The 25,000-nt window shown below is 43.0% G+C and overlaps 1 protein-coding gene across 2 annotated transcripts in view; it reads left to right on the top strand.

Moving 5' to 3' along the window:
• plxnb2a.1 (plexin b2a, tandem duplicate 1) overlaps positions 1-25,000 on the top strand; it is a 185,432-nt gene that overhangs the window by 122,416 nt on the left and 38,016 nt on the right. The window contains exons 3-13 of one of the 2 annotated variants that reach the window (XM_048267492.1): positions 2,109-2,506; positions 3,251-3,979; positions 9,224-9,421; positions 10,201-10,326; positions 11,304-11,404; positions 12,448-12,574; positions 16,026-16,179; positions 18,308-18,428; positions 18,829-18,940; positions 20,496-20,597; positions 23,582-23,677. In XM_048267492.1, the coding sequence (XP_048123449.1) occupies positions 2,111-2,506; positions 3,251-3,979; positions 9,224-9,421; positions 10,201-10,326; positions 11,304-11,404; positions 12,448-12,574; positions 16,026-16,179; positions 18,308-18,428; positions 18,829-18,940; positions 20,496-20,597; positions 23,582-23,677 (2,262 nt within the window). In that variant the 5' untranslated portion in view covers positions 2,109-2,110. Of the gene's footprint in view, positions 1-2,105; positions 2,507-3,250; positions 3,980-9,223; positions 9,422-10,200; positions 10,327-11,303; positions 11,405-12,447; positions 12,575-16,025; positions 16,180-18,307; positions 18,429-18,828; positions 18,941-20,495; positions 20,598-23,581; positions 23,678-25,000 lie in introns of both variants that reach the window. The other variant, XM_048267490.1, reaches the window with a different exon arrangement.

The raw sequence follows: 25,000 nt of genomic DNA, 5'->3' as shown, positions 1-25,000 counted from the left end.
TTCTCCCTCGCCTGTGATGATGCCTTGACTTCCGCTCCCCCTGGTAGAACTCTCTCTTTCTCTCTCGCTCTCTCTCTCTCACTCTCTCTCAAAAACAAGGTGGGAATGGATAAGAGAGGGAGGGAGGAAGGAAGAGAAGGAGAGAGAAAGAAAGAGAAGTCGTCACGAAACCCTTTGAAAATACCTTTTCTTTTATCGCCTCAGTCAAAACCCGGCAATTCACAAGCTAACATCTATAAGGGGAAAAAATGTAAGGTGGGGGGGCGGTGGTGAAATTGATTTTCTTTTCTGTTTTATTTTATCAAGGAGCGCTCAGCATGCCTGAATAGCAATGAAAAGAGAGGGAGGAGGAAGGGGAGAGGCAGGAGAGCAGTTTATTTATGCATTCTGTAGGCTGCTATAGCCCTTTAAAGAAAGTTGGAGTCTACCTGTGTGTACAGGCTTTAGTTCTTCCGAGTATGTTGGTTTAATAGACCTCTTAACTGGAATAGGTAACAGTCTATCTCTCCCTCTCTCTCTTTCTCTCTCTCCCCCTTTCCCTCTCTCTCTCCCTCCCAGTCCTGTCTTTTTCCGTCCAAGTTCTTCTCAATCCTCACTTTTCTTTTATTGCCCAATAAACCCATTTTACTCTCTTTTTTCTCTCTCTCTCTCTCTCTCTCTCTCACTTTGACTGGCTTATGTTTTCCACTCTCTTACACACACTCCATGTCTCTGGAGACTTTTGACTTTTCTAATTAGTCTGTGGGTTTGACATACTGTAGTTTTTAGAGAAAGCAGTTTGTTTTACAAAACACACACACACACACACACACACACACACACATACACACATGTATCTACAAAAGGAACAAAGCTGTAGAAACTTCATAAAACACTCTTCTCTCGTTTTCAAGTTTGATAAATGCTGGATGTTAATGAATTTTTTGTTGTTTTCATAAAGCTGTCAAAACCTTGAGGCCTCCAGTTATTGTGTCTTTGTGTTACATTTGTGATAATGCTCATAGAATTTCACCTATTTCTTGAGTATGAATAGTTGTGTTTTTTCACCTCATCATTTATTAGAGACTTGAATACGATTAGTTTTTTTTGTGTTTTTGTGTTTTTTTTCTTGATAATTGTGCTTTTCTTTCTATTTTCCTGTATAATAATGAAGAATGTTAACATTGTCTCTTTTTTTTTCCCAACTCTCTCTCTCTCTCCCTCTCTTTCTCTCCATCCCTTTCCATCTCTCTCTCCCTCCCAGTCCTGTCTTTTTCCGTCCAAGTTCTTCTCAATCCTCACTTTTCTTTTATTGCCCAATAAACCCATTTTACTCTCTTTTTCTCTCTCTCTCTCTCTCTCTTGACTGGCTTATGTTTTCCACTCTCTTACACACACTCCATGTCTCTGGAGACTTTTGACTTTTCTAATTAGTCTGTGGGTTTGACATACTGTAGTTTTTTTAAAAGCAGTTTGTTTTACAAAACACACACACACACACACACACACACACACACATACACATGTATCTACAAAAAGGAACAAAGCTGTAGAAACTTCATAAAACACTCTTCTCTCGTTTTCAAGTTTGATAAATGCTGGATGTTAATGAATTTTTTGTTGTTTTTCATAAAGCTGTCAAAACCTTGAGGCCTCCAGTTATTGTGTCTTTGTGTTACATTTGTGATAATGCTCATAGAATTTCACCTATTTCTTGAGTATGAATAGTTGTGTTTTTTCACCTCATCATTTATTAGAGACTTGAATACGATTAGTTTTTTTTGTGTTTTTGTGTTTTTTTTCTTGATAATTGTGCTTTTCTTTCTATTTTCCTGTATAATAATGAAGAATGTTAACATTGTCTCTCTTTTTTTCCCAACTCTCTCTCTCTCTCTCTCACACCCTCTCTCTCCCTCCATCTCTTTGTCCATCTCTCTCTCCCTCACTCTCTGTCTTTCTCTCTCCTCTCTCTCTCCCTCTCTTTCTTCATCTCTCTCCCTCCCTCTCTTTCTCCATCTCCCCCCACTCTCTCTCTTTCCTCCCTCTCTCTCTCTCCCTCTCTCTCTCTCTCTCTCTCTCTCTCTCTCTCTCTCTCTCTCTGTCTCTCCATCTGTTCCTCCCTCCAGCAGAGATGGCGCTGTGGGCCCTAGCAGGGCTGCTGTTGTGTCTCTCCACCCATCCCTCTCTCAGCAGCAGCAGCACCAGCGACACCGCCCGCTCCTTCACCTCCAAGACCCTCATCAACAACGTGGTCCAGGACACCGCCACCGGCCGCGTCTACGTGGGCGCGGTCAACTCCCTCTACCAGCTGGACGCCAGCCTGTCTGTGGAGCACCAGCTAGAGACTGGCCCGCAGAAGGACAACCCCATCTGCACACCGCCGATCACGTCCACCTGCCAAGACCCCAAGGACACGAACAACCACAACAAGCTGCTGCTGGTGCACTCGGCTAACGGCAGCCTGGTGGTCTGCGGGAGCTTGTTCCGCGGGATCTGCTCCCTGGTCAATCTCACCAACGTGCAACAGGTGCCCAGGATGGGATTTGATATGATTTAACAAAGTTGCAGTGCAAAGGCCTGAAACAGTGTTGCAGAGTTTATAGCTTATAGCTATTGTATTGATGGTGAAATATGTGCCCCCCCAGAGAGCTAGCTCGCTACTTCCTCCCCCTCCCTCCCGTGCAATTGAAACTCTCCTAAACGAGAATCTCGTCTGTGATTTGCTGGAACAGTTTGTTATGTTTTTATGGGCTAGGTTCGCCCAGGTTGTTTTTGTTGCCATTTTTGGCGCCTGGGCTGTCCAGATTGCGTTTTTTTTACAGTGTATTCAGGACACAGGTAGCTAGCGGATGGTGAGGTGATTTGCTGTAAGTGACAAAATATGTTTTAGCCTAAAAAAAACTGTGGCATCGCTTAGAGTACCTTTAACATGTCCAAAATGGAACAATCCTTCCTTTTAAGTTCATAGCTGGTTCCTTGATGCCTGCTACAGCACCGGACTCTAGACAGTGAAAGGCTGTGAGACAGCCGGCAGCTGTCTTCCGTTTAAGACACAGCTATTGTTCTAATAAAAAGGCCTTAACTGATGTGTTGCGCAGAAAATGTATAACTGTTGGTGATTAAGCATTTTATATACGTTTGTGACATTAAATAACGTTTCAGAGGGTTTTCCGCCCTCTGTAACAGGTGCTCAGAATGTATACATTCTGTTTGATCTCTCTCTCTCTCCCTCTCTCTCTCTTTCTCTCTCTCTGGTCTTGTTGTGTCTCAGGTGCTCTACTACAGTGACAGTAAAGGGGAGAGGACCTACGTGGCCAGTACGGAGGAGAGCGTGAATGTCGTTGGGGTGTTGTCGTCCACCATTAGCAACCACCACAACCTGAGTGCCTTCCTAGTCGCCAAGGGTTTTGGCGCGGCCGACGGCTCCAAGCTGATCAGCACGCGCGTCCTGGAGGAGTTCGGTGATTGGGTGGTGTTCAACATCGTGGAGGCCTCCATGGTGCAGACGGGCCCCTTCGTGCAGCGCTACATGCACGACTTCCGCCACGCCTTCAAGGACAACGGCTTCATCTACTTCCTATTCTCGCGCACCACCGGCATGGGTGACAAGGCCAACTTCACGTTCGTGGCACGCCTGTGCGAGAACGACGCCCACTACTACTCCTACACGGAGCTGCAGCTCAACTGCAGCAGCTCCAATAAATACAACAAGATCCAGGCGGCTCATGTGGCACCAGCCGGCGCCGAACTGGCCCGCGATCTGACCGCAGCCGGCGAACACGGAACGGTGGAGCCCGACGACCTGGTGGTGTACGCTGTCTTCAGCTCGGACGAGGACGCAGCGGGCAGCTCCGCGCTCTGCATGTACCCTCTGGCCAGCATCAACCAGGCGCTCAAGAGGGTCATCAGTGCGTGCTACAACAACAAGGGCGTCATTGATGGCAAGGTCGCCGTCTACTCGCCCTTCACCAAGGACGACAACCCCTGCAAAAACACTGATGTAGGTCTCACCAAACAGAAGCGTTGTTCTGGTTTTTTCTTCAAAAAAACAGGGCAGCCGTGGCCTACTGGTTAGGGCTTCGGGCTTGTAACCGAAGGGTTGCCGGTTCAATCCCCAACCAGTAGGAAAAATGTGGGTGGGGGAAGTGGTGTACTGCTCTGCCATGCCCACATCCACGACTGAAGTGCCCTTGAGTAAGGCACCTAACCCCCTCACTGCTCCCCGAGCGCTGCTGTAGCAGGCAGCTCACTGCTCCGGGTTAGTGTGTGCTTCACCTCACAGTGTGTTCACTGTGTGCTGTGTGTGTTTCACTAATTCACGGATTGGGATAAATGGGATCAAAAGAGTATATATACTTATACTTATACTTAAGTATATTGTTGGGCTTTTTTGGCCTTTATTGTGGTAGAACAGTGAAGAGACTGACAGGAAGTGAGTGGAAGAGAGACGGGGTGGTATGTGGAAATGACACAGGTTGTGCTCAAACCCGGTTCCCTGTAGGCACTTGGTCCAATTTTGGTACGGATGCTGCAGTCACTTGCACCACAATGCCCCCCAGGATGCACCTTGCTATGCATCACCTGCATGTGTAGAAGTCAGGAGGAAATCCAGCTGAACCACTTAAAATGAATAAGTTATTGAGTTTTTTGCATTTTTGGGGTCCTTAGGACATCTAGGCAACGTTTTTGGACGATAACATTAAATTTAGACGGTGGCAAATTTCCAAAATGGCCACCAAAAGAGTCGAACGAAAAATAAGAATAGCATATATCTGCACCTAATGGGTCAATTTTGATGGTTTGGCTATCAAATAATAGGTTTTCTGGGATGCTGAGTTAATTTCTGAATGAATGAAGAGGTTGGGGGTCAAGTAATATTGCAATGGTCGAGGTGATGGTAATTTCTGGCCCAGTATGCAACAAAACAATGGTTATTATACTCTACTTGCTAACTAAAATTGAGAAATTGGTTGTCGTATTAGTCAAGGTCATTTTATCATCTGGAGCTAGCCTACACTAGGGTTGGATTTAGGGAAAATATTTTTCTGAGATATCGGGATTGCAATTAGCAATATGATTTTTTAACAGCACTCCATGGGTCCCTTTCTTCATCAGTTAGCTTCGGCATTGCTAAACCACCGTGGTACAATGCAACTTTTGCTTAAACAACCACCTTTGTAACACCTGTGTCTATAAAGTGCCGTTGTTTGGTCGAACATGGCAAGTTCCGTCGTTCCGTCGTTCCACTGTCCACTGTTAATGACGTCAGGCTTTAGATTGATGGTTAAAATTAGTCCTGCACATTTAGCCTAGATTGGGGTGTAACGGTACACAAAAATCACGGTGTGTACCTCGGTTTTGAATGTTTCAAACAATGTCATGTTTCAGTTCATTTTCGGTAAAGTAACCCTGTAGGTATTCCTAACCTAAAATTCACTGGCAATATTATTGATGCACAATGGGAATAGTATTTTGAAAAGGTGGCAAATGTTTTTTGCCGTCAATTGACTAAACTGGCAAACTGAAACTTGGCACGCAAGCAAATAAGCCTATTGTTGATTACTGTTAAAGACTGCATTCGGTACACAACTGTACCTAACGTTCTGTACCTAAACAGTTCAATATGAATATGTGCTTGCTTTACAGTACTAAAATGTGTGTGCGACTAGCAGAGTATAGCCTACATGCATCTGCACTCAACTGTACCTGAACTTGTAGGCAACAACAAGACAAAACGTTTACACTTATTATTTACTTTCACTATTGACTGACAAGGTGTTACAATTAAAAACATAATCTAAAAAAGCAACACTTACCACAATATTTGAATGATTGAATAAAAATCCTAAGCACATCCACACAGACCAGTCGTGTTGCCTGGGACTCATTGCAGTCTCGCCAATTGTTACATTTCGTGACAATGTGCCCTTAATGATAGCTGTATTACATGAGCCATTCACTTTAGACCAGGTTTTTCTTGGTCAGTTATCATTTTGAGTGACCTTAAATTTTTTGTTGATGGGCCTGAACATACCTATTTTTTCACTGACACGCCTGTGAGAGCGCATTGTTTTTTTGGCAACTTGTGAACTTACTTGACCCCTTTGCAGTAAAATTATGGTGTAAGATAGGAACAAGACTTGCATCACGCTTGCACCACAATGGGCCGGTTATAGGGCCCATAATGTTGATTGAGAATTTCATGTGCCTACAATTCCAGTCCGTAACAGAATAAAATTACCGATATCTCAATGAAACACCATGACATCAATATTGGTCCAAATAATGTGTTAGCACATGATGATATCAGATACCTCCAGAGGTGTTTGAAGGATCTTCATTCAAACTTACTTTAAGGTCCTGATGAACTGATTAGTTACTCAAGGTTGTGGGGTCAAAGGTCAGGGTTGCATGGGGTCATGCGTAGAAATGGAAATGCAGTGTTTGCATATCTCCAAAGCAGTTTGAAGGATCTTCATCAAACTAGCTTATCACTGGGACTACTGAGAAGGGACTACTACCATGAATTTGCTTTCTTTTAATGGTCAAGGCCAAAATGTATCAGCCATATACTTGGTAGTGTTATTTATCTGAAATGACATCTACTCCAGTTGCATCCTTCTGAACTGAATGCAGTGTCCATCTCATTTTATTTACAGTGCCTTGATAGATGGCTATGAGGGCAGTGTAAAAAAGTGTATATAAATAATACACTATTATACTACTAAAAAAATATTATTAATCATAATCAAGGAAAAAGTTTGAAGTAATTGTGATATTGATTTGAATACTTGTCACCCAGCCGTAGGTCTCACCAAAAGGGGTTGCATTGGCAGCAATATTATGTCAAATGGTGCCGTTGACTCCTTAATTTACAATCGGCCAAGAGTTCTATTTCAGAAATGCCAAGAGCAATTAAAGCGCCACAACAGTAGTAGAAAGAAATATGTATTGGAAGGAGTCGCTTGAGCTTAATCAGAGTCAATATTGACCTGGGCCAATAACCGTTACAAATAGGATGTAGAATATTTACCATAAAGTGCTCTATAACAGTTTCATTCCTCATGATGACATCATTATTGGGGGGTTGCCGGTTTTGATTATTGGAGGGTTTACCCCCCCTGATTTACCCCTCTCAATCAGGCTTAGTGTGTCAAACCTGGGAGTCTATGGAGAGTCTGTTGATTAAGCAGGTACCATATGCACGTACATCTGTTTATGTAGTCTGGTTTTCACATGCACAGGACAGCAACCTGAATCATCACAATGACACATTCACAAATGAGAACGCTAACCACAAGCGCCTAAGCCCAGTTGTTTTGCAGATGTTTTGTGTCTGCAAGGACTGTTTCATAGTGCAGTAAAGAGCGCATTTCTCAGCAATTACTTCTTTAAAGCAGAAACGAAAATAGAAACCATGAGCATGTTTTTCCCAGTCATGCTTTTGTCTGATCCCTATGAGAAGTTATGCGCCTATTACATCCAAATATGTGGAGAGCAAAGCAAAAGTCAACAGACCAGGCGGAGATAACATCACTGTGTCTAGCCTCAATGGGAAAAGAGCCTGGTACGCTTTCAAAAGTGGGATCTGTGAAATCTGGGGAATCTCCAATGATTTATATTAGACATTACTATGTTGTTACGTCGGGCGGCATTTGTTAATATTTCCACGTCGAGGATGATAAATAGAATGAGTTCTCAAGCCCTCCTTGCACCGGAAAGAAAGAAACACACACACACACACACACACACACACACACACACACACACACACACACACACACACACACACACCTGCTGGTTACCAAAAAAGAGCTTTAACAAACATGCCATGCATCGGCAGGTTTTAATGTGAACATGTGAATACAAATGAGTGCCTCCACCAAAAACACTGATCAATATGCATCACATCCAAAACAATAAGCTGCACCTGTAAAGTCGATGAAGAGCAGAGAACATTCTAGAAGGAGAAGGGAGAATTAAGGGAGGTGTAATATCATTTGTGACACTGACTTTAGGTACAACCTTAGATATTGATAAATAGACAGCAGTGCTTAACTCGCCAAAATAGTCCCCCCTCTCCCTCCCTCTGTCTCTCTCAAATACCCCCACACACACACACTCACACACACTCATAGTCTTTTGCATAAAAAAGCTCAAGGGTATTTTATTTCATATTTCATGGACCTTTGCTTATAAACTCTTGCTGTTTTTGGTTGAACAATGGCTTTGGGAGTAAATGGAAAATGCTGGAATAAAAACAATGACTCGTATTATTAGGCAGCCAGAAACAGTAAGTAAATTTTCATAAGCGAGAAATATATTTGCTCTAAATGACCTGTGGGTAGTGCATGTATTTATCAAGTGGGCCACTTTTTTCGGGGGTTTGCCGATTCGCTCTTTGTGATTACTAATTCACGGATGGGGAAAATGCAGACACCAAATTCCTTGTATACGCAAGTATACTTGGCCTAGAAACCTGATTTATATTTACATTTACACATTACAATACATTAGAGAGGATGAACCCAAAACAAGCTAAGTATGCTAAGGAGTCTTTGAGAGAAGCTTTTTATATATCTTTCCATTAAAATGAAAGGCCCATGACATTGTGATTTGATATTGAAATATCAAAACATGTTTAGTGATCAGATCTCTGCAGTATCATTGGATGTTAGTATTGGCACTGTTGAGAAAAAGGAAATGTTTGAGTGCTGCTGAGCTGGGAACATGCTGAGAGCTGATGTCAGAGCTTGTTTTGATGTGTTTTCTGGCAGGAGAAAGGACTTCCCATGCATCCGTTTGGCATTGTTTTGTAGCCTGTTTTTCTGGGTTCTTGAACGTGTTAACAATTTGTGTTGTCACCAAGATCAACTAATTTCCCATGGGGGTTAGTTTGGTGGTGGCATTTTGAATCGATTTGAATAATAGGCCAGATGATACAGCTCCCTCCACATTTAATGGCACTCCTGGCAGAGATGAGTAAAAAGAGATTTTTTTCCCATCTTTTGACATTTTGTCTTCCAAATCCAACCTTGAAGGGAAGCAAATGTATTCTAAGAAATAACAAAATAAATATTTTTAACAAACAACTCAACTGACACAATTATTTTTTATATACCTCTTTTGACTCATCTTTACCAGGGGTCACCAATAAACGTGGAGGTCACTGTACTGTATGTTAAAACGATGTTCACTTTTTTGAGAAAAGTCTGTAACTCTTCTTTTGTTCTTCTTCCTCCAGTATGGGCAGAAGGATCTGGTGAACAACTACAGCTGCGGCGATGAGTTCCTCCCTTCCCCACTGGCCGGCAAGCCCGAGTTCGCCCTGTCCGCCACCGAAGCCCACACCCGCCCCGGCCTTCTCACCGCCGTGGCCGTCGCCGTGGAAACCGACCACACGGTGGCGTTCCTGGGCACCAAAGGTGGTGAAGTACTCAAGGTGAGAGGAGGAGGTGGAGGAGAGGAGGATGAAAGAGTGAGACGGGTGGAGGAGAGGAGGGCAAGAGAGTGTGAGAGGTGGAGGAGAGGAGAGAGAGTGAGAGAGGTGGAGGAGAGGAGAGAGAGTGAGAGGAGGGAGAGAGAGTGAGAGGTGTGGCGGGAGAGAGGATGGGGGAGGACCAGAGGTGGAGGAGAGGAATGAGAGTGGAGGGGAGGAGAAGAGGGAGAGAGGAAGGGAGGAGAGGAGCAAGTGTGCAGGAGGAGAGGAGGGAGAGTGCTAGATGAAAGGGGGAGTGGAGGATGAAAGGAGGGAGAATGGAGGGGTGGTTAGGTTGGGTTGGAGTGGGGGTGGGGACGGGGTTGGGGACAGGGGTTGGTTGAGGGACTGAAAGAAAAAAAAAGAGGTGGCATTTTGGAGTTTCTAAATTTCGACGGTGTTATGATTTTGACCTTCTCATGATTTACCGTGGGGAAAATAATAGCCACTGAAATGGAGTTAAGAAAGTTCAGGTTCAGGAAATAAGGGGCATTGCTTTTTGCTCTACCCATAAATTGATCCAGCTAATATTCATGTTCCTTCCTGGCCTAATGACAAGGATAATCAGCAAATGTCACTAAATATTTGTGGAGGTCTTGAAATTTCCAGAGCTTGGAAGCAACACCTGTGATATGAATACTGAAAGTGGGCATTCAGTAAAGTATTAAGGTATAAACACTTCAGAAAAAAATATACACCGTACAGTGTCTTCAACTTTAACCTCTGAACTTTGACCTTTGCAGGTGCACCTGACCAGTAGCCCCTACTTCTACGGCAGAGTACCAGGGGACAACACGGGTGAGAACATCAACAAGAACCTGCTCTTCGACCTCAAGTGGGACCACCTCTACATCACCTCTGAGAAGACGGTAAGGCGGACCCATGTACTTTTGGCACTGTGGCCTTACAGGGATAACCTGACTCTCGCCAGATGAATTTCGTTCCGCCTAGCTCCACTCATCCATCTGGGATCGCTCCATTGGAGAGGTGTTTCAGAATACTGGGCCTTATCAAAAAATCCTTGCATATGATTGGATAAGCCACTTGTCCATTATCTTTATTGACGTGCTACTTCAGCCGTTCTCTGATGTCCTTTTAACAAAAAAATATTGGGTAGATTGGTTAACACTGATGAAATAGCAGCATCAATGTTGACGCTTGCTTCCTCGATGCGAGCCGCCATTGTTGTCTGAATCAAAACAGTCTCACAGTCGCTTCTCCGCTACGTCACATCTATGAAACTCCCGCCCTGCGTCCTGATTGGCTCTACCATAAAATCTGGTGCCGAAATCACTCCCAATGGAAGCGATCCCACATGGATGTCCTCTGAGATGACAAACAGGTTTTCATTAACGTTAGGGAAAATGACTGAAAGCTTTTAAGCATTCCAGCACAAATGTTTGCAGACCTTGTGGAGAGTAGCCTTAATACAGAGTCTTTTTTTTTAAAGAATGTTTTGTCTTTTTCAAATAATTTTGGCCCAACATCAGTAACTTCTACTAGCACATGGAAAATGAGAGTAGCCTTAAAAAGTGTCCTCCAAATTCCTGGACCAACAGACGGCAACGAACTCCAGCATTCCCAAAACTCTCAAGTTAACTATGTGGTTTTAAATATTGGATGAAACAACTTATTCACACCACACTGTCAGTAACTGTGTTCAAGTGTTGTGGGATGAAATAACTTATTCACACCACACTGTGAGTAACTGCGTTCAAGTGTTGTGGGATGTTGGAGTGTGTTGGTATTTGCCCCAAACCATGTGCTGTGCTGTGCTGTGCTGGAGAAACCTGGAGAAATGTGCGCATCTCTAACTCCTCCTTGCCCCCTTGTGTGCGTGTTCCAGATCACCATGGCGCCAGTGCAGGCATGCCACCTGAAGGAGGACTGCCAGTCCTGCATGGCACTCAAGGACCCCTACTGCGGCTGGTGTGTCCTGGAGGGCAGGTCAGTGTGTGTGTGTGTGTGTTCTACATGCCTTTGTGTGCATGTGTTCTACATGCCTTTGTGTGCACGTGTGAATGCATGTCTTTGTGTGTATATGTTTGCCTCTTCATCCTTGTAAGTCTGTGGGCATTTCTCATTTCTAGTCAGTCACACACCCTCACACACACACATACTCACAGTATCCTTATAATTTTAGACTAGTGTGAAGACACCAGGGTTAGTTTTGTAATGAACAGCCACTGTTCATCTTCCCATTAATGTCTGTGTTTTACAGTGGTGCTATCCATGTCCACAAATGACATTCATTCATTACGACACATCGGAAATATAACTGAAAACTAATCTCATGTATCATTCATCTTCCTTTACTGTCGTAATCAATTTCATTTTTTCCAAATCTGTGCTTTCATTTTTCATAAAAACCTGACACTCATACCTCAGGCCATCACTGCAGTCATGCATATCATCTGTCCATCCATTTCTCTCTCCATCTATCCATTCACCCGTAGCCTCTGGTGAAGTGAATTCTTCAAACATTTACAAAAGTCCATACAGATGTCATACATATTTAATATCGACTACTACACAGCCAGTAGGGTTCAATATCAAACATTACAACTTCACACATCTACAATACATTGCCACAGTTTTTAGTTGTGCTTGAAACTTTTTTGATTTTTGTTTCTTCTCAGTCTCAACAGAACTACAACAAAAAGTTACATTTCCTAAATCAATTTTGCATTTTCTAAATAGGATCTTCTATTGACACATTAAGGTGAAAATAACAATGTACACAAATTCTTATACTTTGTATGGTTATGTATCTCATCAGCTGAGATTTTAGCAAATAGAGGAATGTAAGATGTTTACACATTTGCCGTTTTTGTTTACTGAAAGACTTGACTATTTGTGGCTCAGCCAATTGAAAAGCAACAAAGGGGATAACAGGAAATTGTAGACAGGAACTGTGTGGGTGCCCCCCCCTTTGGACCAGAGGCTTATGTGTGTGTGTGTGTGTGTGTGTGTGTTTGTGTGTGTGGCAGGTGTACGAGGAAGGGGGAGTGTGAGAGCGCAATGAAGGAGAATGCCTGGCTTTGGAGTCCTCAGCAGAAGTGTCTGACCATCCAGAAGTTCACACCACCCAACATCAGCTGCAAGAAGACCCAACATGTGGGTACACACACACACACACACAAACACACACACACCTACACACACACACACATACACACCTACACACACGCACACACACACACACACACACACACACACACACTTGTAGAGGACCTGTAGAGTGTTCGGTGAGTGAAACTTTACTCACACCCTTTATATTGGCTCTGAGGCTTAAAACAACAAACTATTGCAGCGCTCTGTTGAACAGAAGCACTGAACCATAAACTCAGATTAAATACAATTTCCTTCCAAAACACTGAGTATTGATGTGCTGAGTAAAGTTCGCAGCCACCCTGAGCTGGCGCTGTTCTGGGAAACGGGGACTGAAATAAAACTGCACTTAATTTCTCAACTTCCACTTAATGTCCTCTGTGTACTGGTCTCACTTCTTCCTCCCTCACAAATATACAGTACAGTACTCTCTCTCTCTCTCTCTCTCTCTCTCTCTCTCTCTCTCTCTTTTTTCTTTCTCACTGTGCAGTCTTCTCTTCCTCCCTAAGACACTCTATCTCTTACTCTCTCTCTCTCTGAAATTAACTTTCTGGGTCACTTTTGATTAACGAGGTCTTATTTAAGTTTCTCAGGCTCAGAGACTCTGTTTGATTACACAGTCTTAGGTCCCCATAGGTTTGGAGTGTATTTCCCCCTCTCCCTCTCACACACACACACACACACACACACACACACAGACACACACACGCACACACACACACACACACACACACGCACACACGCGCGCACACACACACACACACACACACACACACACACACACACACACACACACACACACACACACTCCTATTAAAGCTAATGAATAACTCTGAAAACAGGTCAAGAGTTTGGATCACTTTGCAGAATAATTATGTGGAAAAAAGCAGCCATGAATCAGTGAGCTGCCTCCCTCTGTGTGTGGGAAGAGAAGTCCACATGTTCTTTAATGTCACATATGTTTGATTGTGTGCTGAGGGTAAGAAAAGCGCTGGTCCTCTAACCACCCCACACACACACACACACACACACACACACACGTGTTGCTGCCAGCCTTGGGGATCGAACCGGCTTGTCTTTCAAGTCCCACAGCCCGCTTCTCTTAACCATTATGGTAATTTCAGATACAAAGCCGTGCTGGGCTAGACATTTAAGTAGTAGTTGCCACCGAGGCCCACATGCCAGTTTACTGAGCAGTCGGCCTGCACTTTGATCGGCGCAACAGCATCAACATAGACAAATCCATTGGAAATAATGCAACGGTGTAGTTGTCATGTTGCATGTGTAAACCCTACCCTAACAATAATAACAATAATAATAGTAAATAACAAGAAAGATGTATATAACACATATCAAGGTACCCAAGCTTGTTTTACAAACAACAAGAGAGAAGAACACAGAAAGAGGGCGATAGCTTAAGCATTGGCAGCCTGAGGGGTATTCCAGAAAGGAGGTTTAACAAACACTGAGATAAAACTTAACCTCTGGGTTGTCTGAACCTGTGGCGACTAAACCCGAGCTGTCGGTTCCAAAACACCGGTTACCAGTTAGTTCAATCAACCCTGTGTTAGATAACCTAGAGTTGTCTTGCGTTCACGGCGAACTTATAAAGGCATCATCTATTGAGAGTCGAAACAATGAGTGAAACCGCTAAAACGAAGAGCACCGTATTTTTTCAGAGGCGGAGTAGTCGAGGCTTACGAGGAGAGAACTGTAACAAAAAAAAGAGCAATACTTAAGCGCTTGCGTCCGAGACCTTGCTTGGCAGAGAACAGCCTAACTGATCGTGTAAATGCGTACGTTTAGGATAGCATATTTAATGTCAAAAGCACAATTAAATAATTCACTGGACATCATGTATTGTATTGACAGCTTTGAATGATAGCATATTTAATGTCAAAAGCACAATTAAATAATTCACTGGACATCACGTATTGTATTGACAGCTTTGAATGATGCTTTCTTAAACTAGCCTACCTTGTCACAGATTGAGTGGGCCATAGAATTCTTTGAGAATCCCAAATGTAATTTTCTATTTTAACACGGGTTCTGCAGCTGTGGGCCAAGTTAAACTTTTGCGCTCCATCATCGGAAGGGTGAATGTCGGAAGGCATGGGTAGCCTATTGGACACATTTCAGTGCACATTTGGAAATACTTATACTTAAATATATTATACTTAATACTTAATATTAATAAGTGATGCTGACCTGCCAGTTGGTGAAACTACACATTAATGATCCTCGTGGGTTTGTGTCCAGGAAAACGAATGAAGTTGCGCAGGGACTGCTTTAGCGCAAGGCAAACTTCACGCACCGACCGACAGCTTGCCGATATGCTCTGCGTCTCCAACACTACAAAAACTCCCAGTCGGAGAGCGTGTGTAGCCTATTAAAACAATATTTTATCCCAAATGCCATCAGCATTCTTAACCAAACTTAGTGACATCATGCATACCCGGCTCAGCTGTACAGCTATATTTAAACTTATTTATCAATTTTCTATAGGCTATGTTTCCCCTTTTTTGTACTGTACTTGTTTTAATTATATCTTCAATGTGTCTGAGATGTTGTTTGTCCATCTGTCTGGTGAGCCAAACACAAATGTCCACTATGGTGTAGGCTTAAAGATTTATTTTATTCTATTCTAATCCACCATGCTGCTTTTCAAGTAGCCTATATTTAGGATTCAGCTGAAAAACTCTAGCGCTCTTGAAAAACTCGTTTGGAAAAGAATGGATAGGCGATCATGTGATGTCGTGGTCTTATTGCCCTCTCACGGTGAATTGCACGGATGAATATTACCTGATTTTGTCCTTCTTTGTCAATCGGACCTTCGTCAAAATGAAACGCCATTGTGTGACAAGTGTAAAAATAGCGGCCTGATTGAACATGCACTGAAATAACCGAACATAATTGAACATAACCTGAACAAAACCTACCCCCTACCAGGTTAAGTTCAGAGCCTATGTTACCATAGTTACTTACATAGCCTGATCATTTTTGAGCTTTCTGGAACTGAAATCCCAGGTTTACCGTTTACTCTGGGTTTACATACCCAGTTCAGTTCAGAGCCTATGTTACCATAGTTACTTACATAGCCTGATCATATTTGAGCGTTCTGGAACTGAAATCCCAGGGTTACCGCTAACTCTGTGTTAACATACCCAGTTAAGCCAGTAAACCTGCTTTCTGGAATACCCCTCTGGACAAGATGAACAGGCAGGATTTGAGGATTTTTTTGTTTGAGACCCAAGTGTGGTACGGTGCTGCCGCTTGCAGCACAGCTCGCCCCAGATTTGAGGAGGTTTTTGAAGGTGTCAAGAGAATGGACCCCAATGGGAGAATGTTCCAGAGGGAGTGATGTTAAGTGTACTGTGTTGTTATTGTTGCTGTTGTTTTTTTGTTTGTTTGTTTTCTTTTCTTTTTTGTTTACTTTCTTTTGGATCTTTTTGGTAAGGTGATGATCGAGATCCCGGCCCTCCCCCCGATCGATCCATATCATCCGACCTGCATGTTTGGGTCGTTGGAGAAGACTGCTGATGTCAATAGGACAGTGGTCACCTGTAGCCTGCCAGAGGTGAACTCGATCAGTCCCACACCTGAGAATCAAGGTGAGACACAAACACACACACACACACATAAACACACACACACACACACACACACACACACACACAATTCACTGATACAAACACTAATACACATAAGTATACCTGTATCACTTATACCTGTATCACTACCTGGATCACTAAGTCACTTAGTTTAAATCTACTAACTCAGGGATTAAAGTGAAAAAAGAAATCGTTTGACTGAACTTTTTTCAGGCCATAAGTCATACGTTGTTCATATCTACCTATAGAGATAGCACCCTTTTTTTCAGCGACCTATTGGTTTTAATGTACAAAAAGATGCAAACAGCAAAGTAAAGGGAGTATTCGCCTTATTCACACGGCGGCCATTGTTTAAACCAAAACGAGGCTACAGGGTACACTTACTATAAAATGAATGCCACCTACAGGTGAATGTATAGAACATAACAATCCTATGGTTTGTGTACCCTGTAGCCTCGTTTTAGCCGCCAATGGCCACCATGTGAATAAGGCGAATTGAGAGTGTTCTTGATTGAGATTGAGTTTTCCTGATGAACAAAAATATATTTTAGTACCATCCCTGACCATTGCTGATTAGCCATTGCTGTTCTTTTCTACTGCAGCAATATTGTAGAAAGGCTTTAATACACTCTTATTTAATTACTTCAGGACAAAAGTGTTTAAAGGGGAGATTTTTTTCTTGTTAATATGCAATTCTACACCAAGCAAAATCTATAAAATCAAGTTTGCAAGACTTCCCATTTCCTCATCAAAGTAACGAATCAGAACATTCTAGATATTGTTCATATTTCCATTTGTTGCCTCATCCGCATTTAATGAAAACATGGTAATTTTGAGTTTTACAGACAACTCAGTTTTCCAATGAGCAGCAATACTGTGTGTGCTCATGCAGGAGGTCTGCGCATTTGATAACGACAATCTGGAGACGGTGCTTTTGTCTTCAGCAACAGATTATATAAGGTTGACAAAGGGTTGCGATATGGTGAGGGACAGGTCGTGTTCTGCCATGAAAGAACATCATTAGCCTAAGCGTAAAAACGGTCAGCCATAGATAAACCTAGCCTACCTCTGTCGTGGGTGGCTAGTTGCACCAGGTAGGGAAGATGTCCTGAAGTGCACTAACGTTAACCTTATGGCGGTCTTCTGATTGGTGGCGTGCTAAACGTTTTCCTATTGCATCCATAAACAATTTTCTTTGCAGCTTAACGGCGCAAAAGCAAACCCGGGCGCTTTAATTTCTTTACACCATGGCTTGTTAGTTCTCCCCGTTTCCAACAGCTGCCCATCTCCATTTATTTTTTTTAACTTTTGACACCTGCCTTCCTTTAGCAACAACGCATCCATGACAGCTAGTGGCCTTGCCAAATAGACGACTCAAATCATGGCGCTAATATGCGAGGTTCTGGTAGGCCTACTGGTTATGGTTTGTGCTACAAATGAATAATATTTTATAGCAAAGTTTTAAGTTGACTATTTTAATTGTATGGTTATTTTTTGTCAACATACACTCACAACCTACTGTCGTTAAAAGTGAGGCCTAAGCAAAATAGGCTACAAGGCTGTCTGTGCGTCACAAACCGACTGACCCCCTTACTCAACAGTTCGCGATGATGACAGTGATATTATTTTTTTTTTTATGCTAACACGTTCAGTCAAAACCTTCCGTCGCAAATTGTGAAAAACATTGTTGTACATGTCATGACCTCCCCTGACAAGAGTTCGCGATAGGAAGAAGTGGTCTACATTGATGCACGGAAAGAACACAGCCTACGCTTCTTCTCCGAATTCGCACATAGAGCTCACAATATCATATCCAAAAAAGTTAAACGGATTGGCCAACCTCATCAGCTGTCTCTAATGTGTCACTATAATCCAACTTTTAGACCGTTATAGTCCTCCGTATGTGTTGTTTGGAAAAGCAAAGGTGATAGCCGCCGCCCCCCCCCCCTCCTATTTTTTTTCCTCATCGGATCTGCATCGATCTCAAATATGACATTTCTAAAATCAAATTGACGGAAATCCGTCCTATGACGGAGAACTTTAATCCTTGAGACTAACTATAAACATATATGAATGTAAATAATCCTCAAATTGATGTGTGTGTGTCTGTGTGTTTGTGTGTGTGTAGATTATGTGGCGGTACCGGTGAGGATCCTGTTGGATCGGAATGGCCGTAAGGTGGAGGTGGCGGTCAGTGAGTTCCAGTTCTACAACTGTGCCGCTGTAGTGAAGAACTCAGAAAACACACCGTGAGTACTCCCAGATAAGCATCAACATACACACATACTGTACACACACACACATACACACATGGACACACACAATCACAAACACACACACACACACACACAATCACACACACACACATGTAGCCTGGCCTTTGCCTGCCTACGTACTGGTTTCCAGGCTAACACACATGCGCACACATACACAAAAACAAATAACCACACGCACACACACACACGCGCGCACACATACACAAAAACACACAACCACACACACACACATGCGCACACATACACAAAAACACACAACCACACACACACACAAGCCCTGTCTGTCCTGATGCCAAACTATACATTGCCCCTCCCCCACTACTGGGATTGGCCGCTCACATCTCTAACTGCTCCCTGATTGGTTGCTCCACAGGTGCAGAGCATGTGTCAACAGTCAGTGGGGTTGTCAGTGGAACACCATGGACCACACCTGCAGTGACAGCGACATTTCTGCAGGTGGCTCTCACATCATCAAACACAAGGAGGTAAGAGTATCTGAAGGCCGAGGTATTTCAAAAGCTGGCCAAATGGCCAAAATGGCGTTGACCCATAGAGTAGCCTAATTTCACTGGCTCTACCCTCTGCTCTCCACAATAGCAAAAAAGACAAATTGGATTGAATTCAATGTTTCAAAAATGTTTAATTTACTTTCTGCCCATTCTATCATGCACCTAGGCATCTGACATTGACCATAAAAACTATGAGCTGAATGAGTATTCTGCTCAGGAATGAACCTGGACTGTTTCTTTGGCCTCAGAGACGTTTTGCAGTATTCTAAGAATTCCTGTGGAAGTGTTATCTTATTCTGGGCATGCAAAGCTGCATAGCAGTACCTGGAATCTGAACTGGGAGACCAACCAAAAAGCATTGCGTCTCTGGCCCTTCCTGCTACAGCTGCAAAACATGTATTTCATTCTTTCTCTCCCTCCCTCCCTCCCTCCCTCACATCTCTCTGACTGTGCTTGGTGGTTTGGTAATCCCTCTTTTCACTCTTAAGGGCAGTCCACACCAGGAAGGATAACTCTGAAGATAACCGTAACAGTGTGAGGGTCCACATTGACCAACAATTTAAGAAAGTCTCTCATTTGAAACTGAAAATGAATGGATTCAGATTGCCTGTCAGTTTTTCATTGTTTTTAAAATCAGTCTGAAAGTATAGTATAAGTATATATACTCTTTAGAAGTATAGTATAAGTATACTCTTTTGATCCAGTGAGGGAAATTTGGTCTCTACATTTATCCGTGAATTAGTGAAACACACTCAGCACAGAGTGAACACACAGTGAGGTGAATGCAGTGAGCTGCCTGCTACAGCGGCGCTCGGGGAGCAGAGAGGGGTTAGGTGCCTTGCTCAAGGGCACTTCAGCCGTTCCTACTGGTCGGGGTTCGAACCGGCAACCCTCCGGTTACAAGTCCGAAGCCCTAACCAGTAGGCCACGGCTGCCCCAAAAGTAATCCCCAACATCTTATTTCATGTCGTTATCATAGAATAGCATAGCATGTGGATGTTGTCATTCATATTAGCTAGAGCAGTACATAGGAATGTTTTTGTAATCATTCCTGGTGTGAAAGACCCTTTGAAGCAAATATGTAGCAGGACCTTTGCTCTCTGAAGCCAGGTCTCCCATCTCTGCTCTCTAGAATCAAACCGATTCTTCTGAGAGGGTTCACAAGTTGAGCCATCACTTAGCTGGCACTAGGGTTAGGGACTGATCTTTGCACTAGCGATAGCAGATAAGACAGATCTTTGCACTAGCGATAGCATACGAGATAAGACTGATCTTTGCATTAGCAATAGCATGTGAGATAAGACTGATCTTTGCACTAGCGATAGCATGTGAGATAAGACAGATCTTTTGTATTAGCGATAGCATGTGAGATAAGACTGATCTTGGCATTAGCGATAGCATGTGAGATAAGACTGATCTTTGCACTAGTGATAGCAGATAAGACAGATATTTGCATTAGCGATAGCATGTGAGATGAGACTGATCTTTGCACTAGCGATAACAGGTAATGATCCTTCTTTGTCGTTCACAGGGAGAGAGCTGCCCTCAGTTTGAGAACCCACAGCCCTTGCTCATCCCTGTGGGATTCAAGACTCCCATCACATTCCAGGGCAAGAACCTGGCTGTCTACCAGGTAAGAAAATCTAGGACAACATATCATTTAAACAGAATGACACTTCCATTTGACATGACTCTCCACATGGTTTATTTTAAAGAAACACAATGCAGTTATTTTACCTTAAGATAATAGCAAACTCATTCTGATGCTACAGACTCATAATACGAAGAATGAAGTCTCTGACAATGCCAATGTGCACTCGGAATGCTTTTTATTGGACTATGTAACATTGTTGATCAAGTACTGTAGGCTCATGACTGTTTTTGACTGACTGGGTACCGTCTTAGCACTAAATAGTGTTGAATATTGACACCAAGGGCCATAGATATTAGGGTGGTTGATGTGACATGGTGTTTTTTTGGTCCTGAGTGTCAACCAAACTGAATAATAACACAATCTGTACCACCACCACCACCACCAAAGGAATAAAAACCATTCAGAATTTCTTTAGTTTTTTTTTCTAATTGCAGTTTCACCAACAGATGTCGCCCTTGGCCTAGTATGAACCTCTTGGAAATGACCGCATAGAACAACAACTAGTAAATTTATCTAAAGCTGTCTAATTTGGCAAAATCATATCATGTTCAGTTGCAGGGTTTTTCCACAGTTCACCTTACCAAGAGTTGTTCCCAATCATCATTTCATTACGTTGTGAAAGTGTCACTTGTAGCGTTACTTTTTCACTACACAATTAGATCGTTTGATCATAATTGATAACAACGCCAAAAAAGCGTCCTGAAATGCAAAGCAAACTAGGCTAATAGGCTAACGTTACCTGACTATATCTCTGATGGCTCAAAGAAATAGCAAACCCAGATTAAGCATAATCAGAAATAGCATTGCTAGCTAGCAACCTGAGGAAGGATTGCTAGTCTTATGCACCGATTGCTAACGTTAAAGGAAAGTGTTGAATTGCATTCAACAACCCATAATCCATATCCATATCCACAATGTAAAATAACTAGCTAGCCAGCATCAAATCATTTGCAATGTAGGCCTAACACTTGAACATGAACATGGCTAGTAGGAGCTTACGTTACAAAGTGTTTTGACGGTAGTAGTATTACCTGGCATAAGCATAGACATGCATACACGCAAGAGCTACAAAACTTTTTTTTTTTTTATTTAAAACATTGTCTTAACTGCAAGTGAAGTGCGAAAGCATCATCCCGCTGTCTCTTCTTTTTTTCCTTTTTTTCCGCCCCGACTCTTAGTGCCTTTTCAAGGCGATGGCTACTGTCTGCCAAATTTGGGATTGAGGAATAATCGAACAGACCACTGGGAGGTGGGGGAGGGGGGCACCAGAGGGAGACTGGAGAGAGGGTTGCACAGGAGATTCACCTTTTTCTCGACTAATTTGGTCTAGGCCTATATTACTTTTGTATTGCTTTTGCATATTAACATGCTTTAGACATATTTTATTTGTTAGATAGATAGATAGATAGATAGATAGATAGATACTTTATTGATCCCCAGGGGAAATTCAAGAAATTAATACTATTATACTATTAATGTTATTAATACTAGTAGCCTATTGTGGTGATTTTTCCGACCCAGATTTTTGGTGCCCCCCAGGCACTGGGTGCCCCTCTGGCGCAGTCGCGTGGATGTGTCTTGGGCGCCCGGCACTGCTTACATTTTTGACAATGCACTGAACATATGAATTTACTGAGATTTCATACAATTACACTAAAACACACTCCCATCTTAGCATATTAGCTGGCAGTGTTAACTGTAGGACAGGATTTATTACAGAAAGTCATGTCACATGGTTAAAGACAGTAACTGACTATATGTAAACTAGTCAATGTGATGTCATTTCCTGTGTTTTTATTGGGTACGAAGCACGGCTGGCCGACTCCTCTGTTGCACACATTGATTGATCAGCAAGCTGTTGTGTGTCCTATTCAAATATTTGTTGAGTCAATCACCATGCAAAGTGTGGCAAGCCAGGATTTTGTTTGTGTTTATTTTTCTTTGTTTGTTTATTTGTTATCATCTTTTGTGTTTTGGTTGAATCCTCTGTCAGCAAAAAAAAAAAGAAACATAGATATTTACAGAGTGAAAGAGGACAAAACGCATCCAAAACGCTTAACCAGACGCTCATGTCAAACTGTCATTTGACACGATTCTCCTCTGAGTTTTCCCTCTGATGTCAATCACAGATGGATAGATGAGCTGGCATCTTTGAACTAGAGACAGACAGGTGCTTTTCTCTGCTGTTCAGTGCAACTCTTACCTCCAAAACACAACAACAACAGTAAAAAAAACAACCTCATGGCCTATTATGTGGTGTCAGATATCTCTGTGTTTGTGTGTGTGTGTGTGTGTGTTTACGTTCTCTGATGTCTCATGGCTCACCGGTTGAGACACATAATTTGTCTGTTTGGGCGTCCCTCCTGTACGACGGCATTCCACAGTGTGTTTGTGTGTGTGTGTTTGTGTGTGCGTGCACACTGGTGTGCGTCAGTCAAGGGCATTGAAACTGCATGCCTGACTGTTGACTGATATTATGTCATGATAATAAGGATGCTGTCAGAAGCATCATGGCAATGTGTGCTTAGTCAAGAAGACTGAGAGAGACACTGAGTGGTACAGTATGTATGGTTTAGAGGCAGAAATACACCTGGCTGTTCTGGTTTTGAGTTACTAAGCCAGGCTTGAGTGAACTGTAATGGATCTGGGATGAAGATGAAGACCAGATTTTAGAGTCCACTGCGGGTATGTAGGAAGCAGTATCGCTCTCAGTCTCTCCCTCTCTACATTTTTTAAAGAGAGAAAGGGTTTCAATTGTGTCTTAAAGAGAGAAAGGGTTTCAATTGTGTCTTAAACAGAGAAAGGGTTTCAATTTTTCAAGGTCTTGGTTCACCAAAGGACTCCACACTTTGCAGCCATATAAAACAATTGGTTCAATTAGGTACTGACAGAAATATTTTGAGCGAAATTCTAATTCTCTCTCTCTCCATCTGTCACTCTCTCTCTCCCTTCTATGTTTGTAGGGCAAACACTTTAAGATTGGCACTGACCTCATGAAGCAGGTGGAGGAAGTGGTCACCCAAGATGGGAATTCAAACTTCAATTTCAGTGGATATGAGGTTGGTGTCACAAGTCACTGTTGCCACTAACTGCTTTCTCTCTTTTCTATAGTTAGTTTTATAGTCCCCCTCTCTCTCTCTCTTCCTCCACCCCTCTCTCTCTCTTCTTCTCTCTTCCCCCTCTCTCTCTTCCATAGTTAGTTGTATAGTTTTCTCCCTCTATCTCTCTCTTCACCTCCCTCTCTCTCTCTTCCATAGTTAGTTGTATAGTCCCCCCTCTCTCTCACTTCCTCTCTCTCTCTTCCATAGTTAGTTGTATAGTTTTATCCCTCTATCTCTCTCTCTCTCCCCCCTCTCTCTCCCATAGTAAGTTGTATAGTTTTCTCCCTATCTCTCTCTCTCTTCCCCCTCTCTCTCTTCCATAGTTAGTTGTATAGTTTTCTCCCTCCATCTCTCCTCATGCATCCATCTCTCCAACAACACTGCATCCACTTCAAGGCTCTCTGTCCTCCACTGTCTGGTTTCCTTCTACCTTTTCCTTCTCTCTCTCCTTCTTCTTTTTTATTGTTCTTCCTCTTCTTCACATCCCAGCAGGTAACAAACAACACTGCAACCACCTCATCCAAAAAAACTGCTTACACACACACACACACACACACACACACACACACACAACTGCATACACACTTCTTCATCATCTTCTTCTCTTTCTTCTTCCTCTTCTCCTTCATTGTCGGCCTTCTCTTCCTCCTGACGAATTGATCTGTTTTCCTTTCCGAGTTGTACAACTGGCTGATGTGGATGCTCAAGGCCGTTTAGCCTGTGCATAGCGGGAGTGTATATGCTGTACACACACACACACACACACACACACACACACACACACACACACACACACACACACACACACACACACTCAAGGCCATGCGTATCAGTGGTGTACATGCTTTGGGTCACTACAGGTGCTCATAGTAATTGGGTCTCATTGAACGTGCGCTGGGTTTAGACCGGACACTATCTCCGGGCCAGCAGCTACATCAGCAGCAACTACTCAGTTCAGGAGTGGTTTGCTGTGTGTGTGTGTGTGTGTGTGTGTGTGTGTGTGTGTGTGTGTGTGTGTGTGTGTGTGTGTGTGTGTGTGTGTGTGTGTGTGTGTGCATGCGTGCATGCATATGTGTGTGACTGGGTTACTGGGTGGTGTGTGTGTGTGTGTGTGTGTGTGTGTGTGTGTGTGTGTGTGAGCAGTTTTTTTAGATGAAGTGAGTGCAGTGTTTGTTACCTGCTGAGATGTGAAGTATGCGCTGACTTTGTTGTCTGGCTGAGCTTGATACTCTCAAACACTGCGCACACACACACACACACACACACACACACACACATACT

The sequence above is a fragment of the Alosa alosa genome, chromosome 17 (genome assembly GCF_017589495.1).
Source record: "Alosa alosa isolate M-15738 ecotype Scorff River chromosome 17, AALO_Geno_1.1, whole genome shotgun sequence".
NCBI lineage: Eukaryota > Metazoa > Chordata > Actinopteri > Clupeiformes > Clupeidae > Alosa > Alosa alosa.
The sequence above is the reverse complement of the archived record's forward strand: the minus strand, read 5'-3'. Positions and strand labels throughout refer to the sequence as shown.